Here is a 17,494-nt window from a genome sequence, read left to right as displayed (position 1 = left end):
TCTGATGTCATGTTTCATTTAGAGTTTATTCGAGGTGTATCACTATTATATTGCTAATCCACCGTGAGTAGATCTCTTGGGACAACGAAATAGGCAAGCGTGCGCATGTATACCATCTACGATCTAAAATTATATTTGAAGGAAATGGGCACAACAGGATATTCTGTCTTGAAAGTGGTTATTCAACGATAATACAGGCAAACTTTCATAAGGCACGCTAGCACACAGCGCGGTGTTAGACTGTACAGATGTAAAATGTTTGCCTGGACAAGTCAGGCCAAGAAGTGGGCTTCCTTAGCAATTGTGAAAGCAGAAGGTGAAATGGACTAAGGGTAATGTTTCATTCCTGTATGATTTCAAACAGGGCTTGACCGAGTGTTCTTTTATGCCGCTAGCCAGTCTTGGGGGCCAGGTGGTGGTCAAATGAAATGAGTTACTTTGAACATACCAAACCAGGTTCCAAATAAAAGAAGAAGCACGCATTCCTGACAAATTTTACTTTGAGCACGCACCGGAAGTAGCCGCGTTTCTAGCTCGTACTTGTGTACAAAAATATGGAAAGATCGCGAATCTGAGGATATTACGATGTCCAACGCGGTGTAGGAAAACCGTTGGTATTCATAATTGCTTCTAGACGCCTCGGAATATGCAGGTCCTGTGTAGTTTTCGAGGGAATCCTACACAATTCTTCCTGTAAAGTAGTGACAAGTTCGAGCAACCATGATGAACGAAAATAGCGATTGTGGATAGCGATCACGCACCTTCTTTTGAAAGTAGACCATAAAGGCTTGATAATAGTGAGGTCTGATGACTGTGCTAGACAGGGAAGATGTGACAGTGCGTCCTCTTCGTCGCAAGACCAGTTCTGGACGATACAACAATGTGCGCAGAGGTCCTCTAGACTTGGAATACAGCGTCACTATTGGGGAGCCACCATTGTACGAGGAACGTACTCGAGCAACCAGATTGGTCACATAATCCTTTGCAGTAGAGCGACTTTGCAGAGTAACCATGGGGCTGATGGTATACCACGACAGGGCTGCCCGTATCATCACCAAAATCTCGGCACGTTTCACACTTCGGGCGTAAACTCGGCCAGAAATTGTGAGCAATGTGAATCAAGATTGATCCGACCAAATGGTTCTTCCATTGCTCCACAGCGCAGGAGCACCACGTTTTCCTGCTACGGTCATTTGCGTATCTGATGAAAGGTTTGGGAATTCTAGCTCGCTCAGCCTGCAGAGCTCCCTTTGTGTAGTTTTGGTTTTGATAGGGTTCGCTACTGCGACATTCAGCTCTGCAGTGACGTTTGCATCTTTTGCCCCCTCCTTTTCGTCATTCCTCTTCAGTGGCCGTACGTCACGTTCACAATTTCGTCCGCTTTGTGGCTTAGCGAGGGATGTTTTTATGATTTTCCCATACGCAATATAAATTTTCGATAATATGGTTACAATGCTGTCACAACTACACAGAACACCGTTCTGATAACAACAGACATTACAACGTACTGAGGACATTGCACGAGTGCCCTTCGTGGTAAAAAAAAACACAGTCTACAGGCCGGGGCAGCGTCTCCTTTTATGTCGAAGTAAGTATTTCTCGCAATGTTTACATATTTATGTCCAACCACTCTCTTTGTCAAGAATCTCTTCCACATGAAACAGTCCCACGATATAGTAAGATCACTCAGAAAAAGGGTAAAATAAATAACGCACGGAATTATGGACCAATTCCACCAACTTACGTAAGAGTCCCACAGTACATTTTAAGCTGAAACATTAAAACATTATGGAAAGAAAGAGCGCAGATTCAAGAATAATCAGTCTTTTGAATCACTGCTTGCACTAATCACAACTTGTTACTGGCAGGACGCTGGAAACCTACGCAAATGGTAAAGATAAGAATGCAATGAGCGAAAGGAATGAAATAAATGTTTTGGCCCCAAAGAAATTGCGGGGACGCCTGGAACAAATCAGAGCAGCTTCGTTCATATTTTGAGCGCAAACAGTCCTCCATTGTCATATGTCACTTCACCATCAGATTACCCAGCGGTATTACAGAAGCTGTATGGAATTCAGTCACTCAGGACAACTGGTTCTTTCTTCAAACAATTCTCTGTATCGAAATACGTAGATGTATGTGGTACCAGCACGATGGGAGCCCGTCTCACCGCTCATCTGTAGCTAGGAAATCGCTCACCCAGCTCTTCCCCGATCGCTGGATCGTGAAGGTTAGCTTCCACCTGCATGTTCACTTGATTTGACACAGCTGAACTTTTCACTGTGGGGTAAGCTCAACAATGAATTCAGTATACAACTTCCGACGACCCAAGACCCAGTCTCTCCTGAAATTCTTTCACCAGTGACTGAAAACGTGTAGTGCAATAGACATAGGGTGTTCCGAGCACGTGATGAAATAAACGTAATTTTATACAAATTGGGCTCCAAGCACTTTCTTTTCAGAGTTCATTATCCTTATTATTTATAAGTGAAGTTTGTACCACGTAATCATGTGAATCTTCATGTGACGCTATTACGCAACAATCTTTACACCTCACATTCCCGTGTCACAAATCCATTGTTTGTGGCATTTACTCTTCCTTTCAAGGTTTCGGTAGAAGCATGAGCTGAATTCGTGCCGCAGACAAACAGTGAATCAGCTTTCGCTCCACGTCAGCTGCCTTCCAGTTGCAGTGGCAATCCAATCACATACAGGCAACTGTGATTATCATGTTTGCAACTACACTTTTCGCAACTATTCCGAATTTGTGAGTAGCGTCTCTAAGATTCCCCATCAGCTGGACGTGACAATTCCCTATGATAACACGCTCTCCCGTGTAAGACGCCAATTGGGTTTGGTCCAAAACAGATAAACGCAAAGTTCTAAATATTGTAGTTTCTCCGTAACTACTTATCGAACTTCGGACAGTGCAGTGCAGTTGAAATCGTCTTCTCGAAATCTACTGGAATAATAGAGCAGAAATTTCACTGAAGCGCCAAAGAAACTGGTATAGGCATGCGTATTCGAATACAGAGATATGTAAAGAGGCAAAACACGGCAATGCGGTCGGCGACGCCTATATAAGACAAGTGTCTGGCGCAGTTGTTACATCGGTTACCGCTTTACAGTGGCATGTTAGCGAGATGTAAGTGAGTTTGAACGAGGTGCTATAGTCGGACAAGAGGCATGGGACAGCATCTCCCAAGTACCGATGAAGTGGGGATTTTACGCTTCCACCATTTCATGAGTGTACCATGAATATCAAGAATCCAATAAAACATCAAATCTCCGATATCGCTGCCACTGGAAAAAAAATCCTGCAAGAAAGGGGCCAATGACGACTGCAGAGAATCGCTCAACGTAACAGAAGTGAAACCCTTCGTCAAATTGCTGCAGATTTTAATGCTGAGCCATCAACAAGTGTCAGCGTGCGAGACATTCAACGAAACTTCATCGATGCGGCTATCGGAGCCGAAGGCCTACTCGTGTACCCTTGATGACTGCACGACAAAGCTTTACACCTCACCTGGGCCCGTCAACACCGACATTGGACTGCTGATGAATGGAATCATGTTGCCTGGTCGGACGAGTCTCGTTTCAAATTGTATCGGGCGGGTGGACGTGTAGGACAACCTCTTGAATCTATGAACCCTGCATGTCAGCAGGGTACTGCTCAACCTGGTGGAGGCTCTGTAATGGTGTGAGGCGTGAGCAGTTGGAGTGATATGGGACCCAGGTACGTCTACATACGACTCTGACAGGTGACACGTACGTCAAGCATTCTGTCTGATAACCTGCATCCATTCATGTCCATTGTGCATTCCGACGGACTTGGACAATTTCAGCAGGACAATGCGACACCCCCACAGTCTAGAATTGCTACGGAGTGGCTCCATGAACACTCCTCTGAGTTTAAGCACTTCCACTGGCTACAAAACTCACCAGACATGAACATGATTAAGCATATCTGGAATACATTGCAACGTGCAGTTCAGAGGAGATCTCCATCCCCTCGTACTCTCACGGATTTATGGACAACCCTGCAGGATTCATAGTGTCAGTTCGCTCCAGCACTACTTCTGACATTAGTCGAGTCCATGTCAGGTCGTGTTGCGGCACTTCTGCGTGGGCACCCTGTACGATATTAGGCACGTATACCAGTTTCTTTGGCCCTTCAGTGCAGTGTAGCTCCAGCTGAAAAACCAAAGTTGCTAACGGTACTTCTATAATTAATACGTAAATGTCAAGAGACGTTTAGTGAGAAATGGATGCAAACAGAATCTGGTCATCTTGAATGGTACCGCAAATATTGGGAAAAGATCAGCTTAGTCAAATCACAAAATAGAAACACCACTCCACATGTAAAATAATGTAAGCTTACATGAAAATAACCTGACAGACAGAAGGAAAAACCCCAAAAACTCGCCTGAGAGACAGAGCTGCTTAGATGAGAGAGGAACGCACACGTAATTACTGACTGACTAAAAGAGTTTGAAACAATAACAATTTTCATAACCATACTACAAAAAAAATTATATTCAGAGTAATTCGTACCTTTCTCCTGCAAAGTTCACAATGAATTGTACAAGCCGGTCCACTTGCTTGTACTCCTCCTCCGTATACGTCTTTCTCGATCCATCGGAAACTTCTGGGAACAGGAGCCGTACGTCGGAGCCGCGAGGTACTCCTGCGACAAGACATCCACAAACTTTTGTAAATCTGTTGTCGTTATGAGTATAAGCGATGCACGACGGGTTAGAGACAGATACTTTCAAGACGACCGTAAATGTAGACAAAAGAAATACGCATGTTACTGAGTCTATCTCATTTCAGTACAACGAAGCGTAATACTAAAAACAAAAAAAACAAAAAAAACAAAACAAAAAAGTACGAGATTCAATGAGGTTGCAAGTAGTCCAGCAAACAATCTGACAACATATCGCTAAGAGAAGAGAATCCAGTGAATCAGATCACACACACCAGAAATCATCGTCGATGCCGAAAGTTTGCTTCTTCCGTTCCAAAGTCCTCAGCCTCACCGAGGTTATACACATTCGCGACTGCTTCGAAACCCTGCTTGGATTCCATTTTAACGCCCCTGTTGCAATTACTGTGCTCTTCGTATGTCTCGTGGCTACAGCTCGTGACAAAGAGCTGATTAATGTGATCTCTGTAGCGTTTGTATTCGACAACTGCAGTGTGGACACGCCGTAAATTATGCAGCATCTCCGCAAGCGGCGCCTGTCAGGTGAGTATACTGCTCCATTCCGCTTTGTTTTAATCACTTCGCTGAAACTCTATACTTCCACTTGAATAACTGAATTTCTTTCAACATCACAGGAACTTCTATTTTCTGGAAAATGACTATAATTACTACATGTGTGGACATAATTTGTTGTAAGCGAATGTTTCGCTTTTGTCTGATAATACACCATTTATGAATCTTGTGAATCTGCTAGTCATAATTGGCTGATACATGGGTTTGTTTCTTCATTGACATGTGCTTCCAAAGTCGTTATATTCCTTTGTCTTCAAACGTAGTCGGGACTGGTGGTCTAGCGATAAAAAAAAGAGCGCTTGACTGGAAACCAAGAAGTGACGCGATCGAACCCCGGTCGGATCTTGGATTTTTTAGTGTGCTTATTAACCCAGCCTTCATCCTCCAAAGATGAGAGTAGTCCCCCGAAAAGACTCGTGGTTCGGATTCCACGTTAAACTGTAAGTCGTCTTTCCCCGTTTGGATAACTGGGTAGGCAGGGCTACACAAGTCTCCGAAGTGGCTTCTAAGTGTAAGACTTGCACCAGGCCAGTGAGAAACACGAAATTATTGTTATTATTATTATTATCGTCAAACATCAGTTGTACACAAATGCAAAGTTTTGCAGAATGACGACCTTGATGTGTGGCATAACAAACGGATTTTCGTACTTTAAAATGGTTTTTATTTGTTTTATCCGTTCGAGTTGTGCTTTATCCCTTAAACTACAGCGGAACACGATACTTTTGCGACGACTTTAAACGAAATCGCTGCCTTATTTTTGAAGACTATCATGACCAATGAAATAATCAGTCTTCTCGACAAAAGGTGCTGCCAACAAAAGTTATAGCGAATTCTTATGGCTGGAATATGCCTTTCTCATAATTACCCGAGATTTAGAAATGTGTGTGAAAGAACATCACCAGATATTCCAAAATTATCGGATCAAAATTATATCGAATCTGTGAAATCTTAAATTGAGAATTTTTAGATGAGGAAGTAAAAGCTAAAAATGAATATTTAGATTTTCTGTTGGAATAAACAACTTACACCTTGTGGCAACAGCTTAAGCTCATAACAATTGTTCAAAGTGACGACTATCAGTCTCAATGCGTGCTTTACGACATAGGCAATCGATAGAACTGACCTCTAGGTTCAGATTCGTTCGTCCTTGGTACTGTTTATGACGGGAGGTGTAGTCGCTATTTTCACCAGTGCTCTCCATAATCTGTTCTTCGAAGTGACATGAAACTTCTCCCACGCGATTCGAGACCCTTTCGTCAAATTCTTCTCACTAAAGCATTAGACGAGTTGGTCTATTGCGACTTTTTGATCCATCAGTCTTCTCTTTGGTCTACCAATGTTCCTTCTTCCTTCAGGGACGCACTGTAGAAGTTGTTTTGGAATGCTGTCGTCGCCCATTCATCCTACACCCTCTTTCCGTTGTTTACTGTATTGCTTAGTCTTTTCATTTAAGTTGTAAATTTTTAATTTCTTATGGATGATCTCTTTTTTTTAATCTATCTCTTTTTGATACTCCCTGGTCAGTTCTCAAAAATCTCATATTACGGTTCTAGATTTGACAGTTCAGTTTTCACTTTCATACAGAAAGGTATGGGTAAACTTTCAGAAAACATTCCTCACACTTAGAGGAATAAAACGTTTCATATATACATTAGTCTAGAGAAGCTTTATTTCTTTGTTATACATCATTTTCTATTTCACTTCATAATCATGCAAAACACGTAGAAACCAAACAAACCAGTATCACATGAAACGTTTTCTCATATGAAATGTTCCAAATGCCCTCTTTGTTGCCGGCCGAGTGGTTCTAGGCGCTTCAGTCCGGAACCGCGCTGCTGCTACGGACGCAGGTTAGAATCCTGCCTCGGCCATGGCTGTGTGTGATGTCCTTAGGTTAGTTAGGTTTAAGGTGTTCTAAGTCCAGGGGACTGATAACCCCAGATGTTAAGTCCTATAGTGCTCAGAAGCATTTGATCTGAACCCTCTTTGTTACGTTTAGTTAAAATGTACAGTAAGTTGTAATTCTTTGTTTCATCGTCAGTGTTTGTTGTTCCAAGTGGACGATGGTAACGTTCACATGCCACTAACTTCATTGCTTGCACGGACATGCGTCTGTCTCTAAATACAAGATACTGTGAGAGATGTGTAGCTACAGGTGGATCAATTTCTTGGGCTCCGCGCTCTAGACTTTTAACTGTGTGGGCGCCGACCGCTGTGGCCGAGCGGTGCTAGGCGCTTCAGTCCGGAACCGCGCTGCTGCTACGGTCGCAGGTTCGAATCCTGCCTCGAGCATGGATGTGTCTGATGTCCTTAGGTCAGTTAGGTTTAAGTAGTTCTAAGTTCTAGGGGACTGATGACCTCAGATGTTAAGTCCGAAGTGCTTAGAGGCATTTGAACCATTTGAACTGTGTGGGCATTTGAAAGCTCTTGTGTATGGAACCCCGCTACAATTCGCACGGAGCCTATGTGTCCGTTCTGTGGAAACCTGTGAAACAGTACGCAATTCTCCAGGGATACATCACCGCACCAATGATTCGATGAGACAGCGAGTTGATACATGTGTCCACGATAACGGAGGACATTTTGAACGTTTCATTTAGGAAAATGTTTCTTACTGTGCTGATAAGGTTCTTTTTCTGAGTGTTTCTCGCTATTAATGCACTTATGAAGAGAATTGGAAAATGAGCTCTAACATGGAAATAAAGCGTTTTCAGACCCATATCCATATTACATACTTTCTTCCCCTATACCTTTTTGTTACACTCTGTATAGTTCACGGGGAACTGACATATCTTTATAAAATTTTAGCACTGTGATCATTCGTACTTTTCTGCTAGACGTTCTTCTGGTGGTGCCACACATTATATTGAATCTCTTAACTCTCTGTTTCCTCAGTATCAGCTTCGCTGAGAGATGATATAAGACAGCCCAAAAAATCCGAAGGTGTTAACGTTTTCAGTAGTTATGTTTTCTGATATGAATTTACATCTTACGTATTAAAGGTTGTGAGCTGTGCAAACAGCTATTTGTCGAGTATCTTGGTGAACCCCAGTTTCTCGCAAGTGTAAGTTTTCTGATTCTGTTGAATATTATTGCTATGCCCTCGAAATTATTATTATTCTTCGTAACCTAATTCACAAATTATTTGACATGGATTCATCAATACGTTATTTTCGTTATCGAGTTCTCCTGCTGGTGGAATCCGCTCATGCCGGGCAAGACTGGTCGTGTCATAACATTCAATGTATTTGCGCGTTTCGTGGTGATACGAACAAGAACGATACAAAGGTTGTAAACCCTCTTTGCGCAGTGTAAAAATCAAAATATTGTTTGCGTATAAGCGTGGCTGAAAGACGAATAATTTTTTCTCCCCGCAGCCATACACATATACGATGAAATGAAACGTATTCCGACATCGGCCGCAGTTGGGCACTGAAATAAATTCCATGGCGACAAGCGAAAATTTGTGCCAGATAGAGATTCTAACAGGGGTTTCCCACTTTAAGAGAGCGGTCGTCGCCTTAACTGCTTTGGCTATCCAAGCACGCTGTCCGTTTGACACAAATTCCCAACTTGTCGCACACTATTAACATAGCGCCCACTGTCCTCCATAGTCACTGATCGCCGCATCACGCTGGATTCCCGCAGAAGTTCAGGGGAGAAGAACACTCGTATATAAATATGTATATGGCTTGTCACCCATTAAGATTATTTGAGTGCGAATGCACTCCCACTCCTGAACTCCTGCTGGAATTCAGTGTGATGCAGCGAGAGATGAGTGTGGTGGATAGGGGACGCAATGTAAATAGTGCAGCAAGTTGGGAATTTGGGTCATACCAAAGGTGTGCTCGGATAGTCGAAGGGGTTAAGGTGACCACTCGCATGAAGTGGGAAATCCTGAGTCGATTCCCGGCCTGCACTTTTTGCCATTGAATTCATTTCACTGCCCACTTGCAGCCGATGATAGAATTTATTCCACTTCATCACGAGCAAATCTGATTTAATATTTCAGTGGTTCTTACATGAGAAACTTACCAAGCTCTTTGCTATCCTTCGGCTTCCAGCCAAAGTTGTACACAAACATTGGGGTCTCCGTGTGGTTGGTATGCAGTTCAATGCTTCGGCTCACGCCGTACAGCGTCTGGTAGTCACCTATCATCTGGAATCGGAAAGAGGCACGTTGCAGCCCATAGGTAACTAACAGTGAAGTATAGTATCCGTGTCAGGGAAACTGTGCAGTCGATTGTGTACCAGCAGTGTAGCCATAGCGATCAAAGAGCAGCGGAAGCACTTACGTCGACCAGTCTGCCGACTGTGGTCTGGTCCAGCGCCGCCCCCTGCATGTAGAAGTCCCAGATGCGGTGGCCGATAGACGCTGCCCTGTCCTCGCCGCCCTCGATCACCATACCCAGGTATTTGGGCAGGAACTTACCCGGCTCTTCGTTCAGCTGAGACGTCAGTTCGGGTGAGTCGAGTATCGCTGCCGAAAAGAAGAACGAATAACAATGAAAGCAGAGGCAGTATTCAGTTTCAGAAATAAACTACTGTGTACCGAAGGTGCCTTACGTTTCACGCGGAAGATGCCACGTGTTTTTTTTTATTATTGATTTATTTTTTCCGTCCCTCACACGGACAATGGAGTGAAGTAACTTGATGCCTGCTATCAGACAACGGAACTTGAAGTTTAGATTGGCTTGAACAGCCAAAAGCTTTAGCAGGCGTGGTTTTTTGAGACACAGTATGTTCTGAATTTCATTTGACCATAGAATCTACTCATCCGGCCAATCACAGAAAATTCGAATTAAGGCCTTCATAGGGTTTCGTACAGCAATATTGGAAAACGGAACCCTTAAGGATCACCTTCCATAACAAATTTTGCTTCAAGTACCGTTAATTTCAAAAGATTTCTAAATGCAGCTGAAAAGAAAATAATAAAGGATACAAACAGCCCACCTCCACGTGGCGGGACACGGACAGCGGTGAGAGTGAAGACGGGAGCCGGAGCTGCACTACTTAACTGTCTCGGACCCAGCAGCGAGACACAGCGGCCAGTTGTCTTAATAAAGACCCACCATAAGAAACCATTAGGTGGTTCAGAAAAACTGGCAGCAAGTGAACAAAAAAAAACAACAAAAAGTGTCCGTCTGTCTTTCTGTATGCCCAATTGTTTACAATTCTTTTTCTCGGGATGGGGTAGATGTACCAAGTTCAAATTTATGTCACATACTAGGATCTACGGTCTCTTTGTAATATAAAACACTTAATCTTGCAAGTCATTGCACTCAAAATGTTCGGTTATTTACGTCATATATTCTGATAATCGCAAACTCACACATGAAAACCTAAATGCCCTTCCCTTTGTAACGCTGGAAATGCATATCCTCCTATTTCCATCTATTGTACTATTATTTTTTTTCCTGGTTTTGTTACCTCAAGATATGACATTTCTTGCTCTTTATATATTGTAATTGTTTTACTGTTTGTATATATATATTTATGCACTTATGTCGATGTATAATTGGTTTGTTTCGTAAATATTATTTGTATTTTTACGCTGGGTCTTGCCTAGGGAAAACTGCTATCGAACGATTACATCGATGGGTCGTGTGAAGAATCAAAGTGTGTAGGATCTTTGGTAGTGTTAACTCTGCCGCGTGGAGCGCGGGCAGAGCAGGGGAGTCTGGCTGGAGTAGCGAGTGGAGCAGGTGTGTTGTGTGTAGCTCCCGCGAGTTGCCGCGCTTTCGGGGTTTGGCAGCATGTTATTGCGCTCGACTTGCGATAATAGTTTCTGACATGGTGTCGCGTACGGGAAGCATTAGCTGGCGCACATCAAGAGCCCGTTTCGTCTGGTGACCGTGTTGAGAAGAAGGCGCGCCAACATCCAGCTTCTGCAACAGCGACGGCCGACAATGAGTGACTGTCGCCACCTCCTCGATCGACGGCTTCAAACCTTCAATCAACCAACAAGGAAGACTGGAAGCACGTAAAGTTTTAGAACTGTATGGCAGACCTCAGCTTTTCAAATTGTTCCATTTGCCTCGCAAAATTACAGCAACTTAGCATGAACCTTTGTTGCTCATTGTCCCAATTGCATTACCAAGCAGGGTCCCTTCCTTTTCCGAAATCAACCCGAGTGTCGTTGAAATTCAGATGCCAGCATTAAAGTACAATCATTCCATTTCACTGCTTTAATTTCAAAGTTCAGTTTAAGTATTCATAGCTGGCTACAATATTTAGATTACGCAAGCACAAATTAAGAGTGCGAGTTTAGTTACCGTATTTTAGCTTACCTGTGACTGCAGCTCAGCTTGGTACGTACTAAATCTTACTATTGTTAATTGTTCAGAATCATTTAATTCAAGTTCAAAGCTAAATCTCTTATTTCTAAATTGCGTAGATTCAAGTAGCTTTTGAAATGATTGTTGAGGTAGTCCAAGACTAACCGTATTTTACTGAATTTCGATGTGCTTAAGAAAGAAAGCTTCTTATTAATTTCAGTCACTAAATTAACTTTCAGTTTTCCGGTTTTATTAATTCTTTTGCTAAATTAAGTCAGAGTGCAGCGGAAGTTATTACTTCTGACAAACTTTCAGTTTTCACACTACACGTGTCAACCTTCAGTTGCCACGCTTCTAGTGCTAATTATATGTGTAATTACCTTTCTTTTTCAGTTACTATAGTAATTGTCCTTAGGACTCGCGACCGTAATTTCCCCCAAATCTCAAATATCTAATTACCGCTAGTTAATTGTTAACGTAACGGCCGCACATTTACTTTCTCCATTAACTTTACCCCTTTTCAAAATTAATTTCCACCAGTTTCATTTGCATTTTTCCTTTCATTTAGAGGAAACCCTTCCCTCCCTCTTTACCGACAGATTAACTTCGGTGACGATTGCTTTTTCCCAAATTTCCATTAGGTACACGCGGTTTAATTTTTCACTGTCATTAAGGTCGATAAGTGAGGGGGAGGTTACACGTGGCGACCTGGTGACAGGACAATCTTCAGTTTTGAGGTTGTTCTGGACACGAATTTTGTATGGTGCAAATCTCGTAACAAAGTACTGGTTACGTACAGGCCGTTACGTCAGCGAGAATAAGTAGTGGGTGTAATCCTAATTATATTTGAGATTTGGCATTTATATTGAAAATTATTAAAATGAGTGAAGGCAACAATTGCCAAAATTTGGTAGACTTGGATATGGAACAATCGGTCGAACAGTGGGAAACGCGCACCGCGGTACCCATTGTTCAGGGGCAGGCGGCTAGCATGAAAGACGCGACCGCCGAAACGCAACAAAGAGCAGAAATGGAATTCCAAACTTTAGAAAATGTTTCGGAATCGGAAGTGAAAATCAAATCTGAATCCCTTGATGACGAATACGGGGGGACAATTAAAGAGGAAGCCGCTACGGAAGTAAAACCGGTAGTTTCCGGGAATTTAACTGATTTATTGAATGTTTTGACTAACAAAATCAAGAGTCAATCGGCCAAGCAAGAAGATCAGGCTGCCAAGCAAGAAGCTCAGGCTGCCAAACAAGAAGCTCAGGCTGCCAAGCAAGAAGCTCGGGCTGCCAAGCAAGAAGCTCAGTCTGAAAAATTTGAATGGATGCTAGACAATCAGAACAAAGCTATTAACGTTGTTATCAACAATGTTGGAGTTGTTAACACAAAAGTTGATAAAATCAAAGAAGATATTGTTGTAATTAACACCGAAATCGGTAATCTTAAACAGGAAATGTTGGCGTTGAGGCGGAAATTGCGAGCATAAATACTCGTTTTAATTCCGAAATTAGCAGAATCGAGAAAAGTGTAGGAGAATCAGTTGCTCCGATCATCGAGAATAAGGTGACGGAACAAATTCAATTAGTGAAAAAAGAGGATCAAAAGAAGGTGGAAACTTTAAAGGCTTTAGTATCCGAAGTAGATACCAAAGTGACGCAGCAGGCTAATACCTGCGAAGAGAAAAAAAGGGAAGTAGAAACGCTTGCGACAACCACTTGCCAAGTAATTACGAGAGTGTCGGAATTAGAAAAGAAACTTGACGAAAAACAGAGCTATGTGCCAATCTATGCACATAGTTCGGAATTGTTGACGAAAGAGGAGCGGTTCGACCCCTTGAAAAAAGGCGGTATACACGCGACGGATTTCATTAAGAATTGTGAAAGACTTTTACCCAGATCATGGACTGATGAGAGAAAAATTAATGCGATTATTGATGTGTGGGCTGGTGATTCCAAGCGTTGGGGCTTAAACCACAACATAACGAACCTGACTTTTGACGAATTTAAAAATTTGTTTCTGGCTGAATACTGGTCAGAGCAAAAACAGCAAAGTGTCTGGCGCGAATTTGTCGTATCGAGGCCTTTCGATGCGAATTCGCGCGGTTCGATGAAGGAGTTTTGTGAGGGCTGGATCCGCAAGTTGGAATATTTGCGTGATCGCCGCACGGAATCCGAAATAGTCAGGGAACTCTACAAAAAGCTTCCAGATGATACAAAACGCTACGTAGGAAGCAATTACAGGACAATAAATGATTTCCTGGAAAGAGTGGAGGACGAGGACAATTGGCGCAATAATCGCGACAGTGGTAGAGGCCGTGGTAACAACAACGGGTACCACAGCAACCACAACAACGATAACCATGGGAATAATGCATACCGCAACCATGGCAGCAATAACAATAATGGTTCGGACCGTAATAACAATCGGTACAATGCAAATAATAACAGGAATGACGGAAACCAGTATCATACTAACGTGATACGGGCTTCACAGAATAGTAATAACGCCAGAGGGTGTGATCAGCCGCCTCAGCAGCATCCGGAGAGCGTATCTGCTGGGACGAGACAGGGAAACCATTAGCCGCGCCGGTGAGGGGCCGACCGGGCGTGGAGAAATTTTGGCGGCCCAATAACAGGAGAAAACTCAGGTGTCGTCGTTATGAAAATTCCGTATGGAATAATCAACGGCGGGAGAGTGTGCCAGTGTTAAGAGAAAGGAGTGCGCCCACAAGTAGTAGATCAGCTGTAGACACGGCAGTAGAAAATACATTCACTGTCAGTGAGAACAATTTAAGTAGTGTTCCGGAAATCGATTATAAAGTGGCAGCTGTAATACCCACAGCGGAACTGGAGATTGAGTTTAAGAATGATTCGCAAGTGTTGAGAGAAGATCAGATGTCGGATAAAACGTCCGCCATCGAGCGAGGGGATGCAGAGAGGGATGAGGTATGGTTAAGGCAGTTCGGTCGCTTATACGACGAACTAAGAGATTATAGGGGCCTGTATGGGAGAAGTGTTTATGGGGAGCACGTGCAGGATTTTCAGCGTCTCGTCCCGCAGGAAGATAGTGTTTGTGAAGTGATAGAAAGTTCTGGCCCTAACCGGCAGACTTTACTAGAAATAGTTGATGTTAATGGGGAGCACGAGCAAGATTCGTCGTGTCTCGTCCCACAAGAGTTGGATGTTGAAGTAGTAACGGAAAGTTCTGGCCCTAACCGGCAGATCTTACCGAAAGTCGTAGTGGTAGAAGTAGCCGACCCATCCGACGCAAACCTCCAATTTAAACATTGCGAGAGTATTAAGGAGAAAGATTACGAAAATTTTAGTGATAGCCGGACACGATTGGTAGAAAAGCACATAGATTACGGCGTGTATGAGGTTAGAGCTGACGTTATGCGGTCAGACGGTAGCAGTGTGGGTTGCGCAGATCCAGAGGAAGTAATTTCAGATGCGACTGGGCAAATTCCTCCAGGTAGATTGGCAGATGAGATCAATCTGGTCAAAGAGGAATCAACAAAGGTGACAATTAGTGAATTGATAGCAAAGCAACACTCACTAGTTGACAAGTTACAGGAAAAGGTTTCGGTATTGGAGGCGAAGCTACGGACTAAGCCTCAGGACAAACGTGTTGAAATTAAAACTGTATGTGAACAGAGGCTGAAAAAGCCGCCAGGCAAGCCGAATTTAGGATCAAAGCCGGATGGTTTTTTCTGGAATGACCTGGATATAGACGAGGATTTACTGTGGGAAAATAATGAAACAGTCGAGGACAAGTGTAGACAGATAGTAGTGTCTGTTAATATGCACGACCTACAACTAAACGTGTTGATTGACACCGGTGCAGAATTGAGTGCTGTATCTGGGAAAATATTTGAGTTACTGAAAGACAGACCCGGTATCGTAGTTATGCCAGTAACAGGAGTGAAAATTATCGGTGCTACTGGGAAGGCCAGTAAACCGGTCACAAAACAGATTTTTGTCAACTTCGAGATATGTGGGGCACGATTTGAGCAATAGTTTGTCGTCGTGCCAGACTTAACTACGGAAGTAATTATCGGGTTAGATTGGCTATTAAAGTACCGTGCAGTGATTAATTGCGAAAGCAAAACTTTGACATGTACGTCCCAAGATAAAACAATAGTAGTTAGTTTTGACGAGGCAGGAGACGGTGTGCATAGGCAATACCAGCCTATACACATTGTTAACTGGCCGAATGGTATTGACGTAGGTATGAATTTGAACTACTGTAATGTGAGGAATCTCGGCATTGACAAAAGTGTAGAAAGTGAATTGGAAGAGATAATCAAATTCCCTCCACGGATTAACATTAGTATTGGTGTGAAAAAAGATCGTTTGCGAGAAGTAATGAAGCTAAAAGCCGATGCTCGCATACGTCGTCATGACGCTAAAGCGCGTTTTGCTAAGTTTGCAATAGGAGACTTAGTACTTGTAAAAGCTCATGAGAAATCGAGCGAGATAGACCATGAAATCTCTAAATTTAAGTTTGTTTATAATGGACCATATAAAGTCATTGGTATACCTCACACAAATGCTTATTGCTTAGAGTATCCAAGCTCTGGAAAACTATTAGGTATACGGAACCTTGTAGACTTGAAATTGTACCGACCTAGGATCGATTAATACCACACAATGGGTAATTTATACAGTATGTAAAATAGAGTGTAAAATTTAACGATTTGCTAGATTGCCATGCTTTTGACAGACCAAGGTCATTAAAGAAGTTGTAATTAATAAGTAATTAATTTTGATTAAGCAATTTAATTTTAATCAATTTAATCATGATCTATTCAACTGAAAAATCCAAGCTGCTAGTTTAAGTTTTCAGCTGAGTCACAGTAGATTAAGGAATGTAAATATGATTTTGTAAATAGCTGTAAGGTTTCATAAATATGTGATTTACTAGTCACTGCCGATGTACTTAGACGCTGTTTTAAGTTTCAGGCTAGTACATGCGTGTGATGATGGACAGTGTTGAGTTATCCACTGTGACAGTGTTTATGGACTCCTTGAGATTACTCGGGAGTGAGTTTTTCCGAAAGAATTCAGTGAAACGGACGTTCTGGAAACGCCGTTACAAGGACGAGTGAGATCAAGCGTGCCGCACAGGCGGGTGCAACAATACTGGCAAGGCGGAGCCGCTGTCGGCTCTTGTGCCGCTGTCGGCATTCTTTGTACTTGCGAGTACGGAAGGTGGAGTTGTTTTTTCTTCCCGGACAGCTGATGTGAAAGAATTCTGCTGTTAATATTTATGTTTTTGTCGATCTGCTGTACATTATTTTCTTGTTTAGCGTTAAATAGATTCTCGTGACGAGAATATTAATTATGAAAAGGTTATACAAAATGTGTAGTCTATTTAATTATTTATTTGCGTATTTTGATCTACCTGTTTTTATGACCATGCACTCTAATTAATTTTGCAAATAGTATTCCATTTCTTATAGTGTTACGAATTTTAATGATTTTAAAATAGGTAAACCATTTTCTATGTTTTCTATGAATTTTGATATGTTGTCAACCTGTTTTATTTTGTGCAGGATGACAGAGTGGAATAAGATTAGGAGTGTCTCCACTCAATTATTATTGTCTAAAAATTGATTTATGGTTAATTAGACGAATGCTAAATTTTATTGATGTTTTGAGCATATGCATTTCCGCTGTTTCTTTTTTGGGACATTTTCTGAGTCTGTTTACGTTACACGAACATCCTCAGACAATGTGGGGCACGTGTAACGCCGGAAATGCATATCCTCCTATTTTCATCTATTGTACTATTATTTCCTTCCTTGTTTTGTTACCTCAAGATATGACATTTCTTGCTCTTTATATATTGTAATTGTTTTACTGTTTGTATATATATATTAATGCACTTATGTCGATGTATAATTGGTTTGTTTCGTAAATATTATTTG

General features: G+C 42.3%; 1 protein-coding gene across 1 annotated transcript in view; it reads right to left on the bottom strand.

The window, feature by feature from the left end:
* Positions 1 to 17,494, bottom strand: part of LOC124613493 (venom carboxylesterase-6-like) — a 150,489-nt gene that overhangs the window by 9,628 nt on the left and 123,367 nt on the right. The window contains exons 7-9 of the mRNA XM_047142201.1: positions 9,577 to 9,761; positions 9,317 to 9,440; positions 4,555 to 4,687 (exon numbers count right to left, since the gene is read on the bottom strand). Of these exons, the coding sequence (XP_046998157.1) occupies positions 4,555 to 4,687; positions 9,317 to 9,440; positions 9,577 to 9,761 (442 nt within the window). The remainder of the gene's footprint in view (positions 1 to 4,554; positions 4,688 to 9,316; positions 9,441 to 9,576; positions 9,762 to 17,494) is intronic.

This window comes from Schistocerca americana, chromosome 4 (assembly GCF_021461395.2).
Source record: "Schistocerca americana isolate TAMUIC-IGC-003095 chromosome 4, iqSchAmer2.1, whole genome shotgun sequence".
NCBI classification, from domain to species: domain Eukaryota; kingdom Metazoa; phylum Arthropoda; class Insecta; order Orthoptera; family Acrididae; genus Schistocerca; species Schistocerca americana.
The sequence above is the reverse complement of the archived record's forward strand: the minus strand, read 5'-3'. Positions and strand labels throughout refer to the sequence as shown.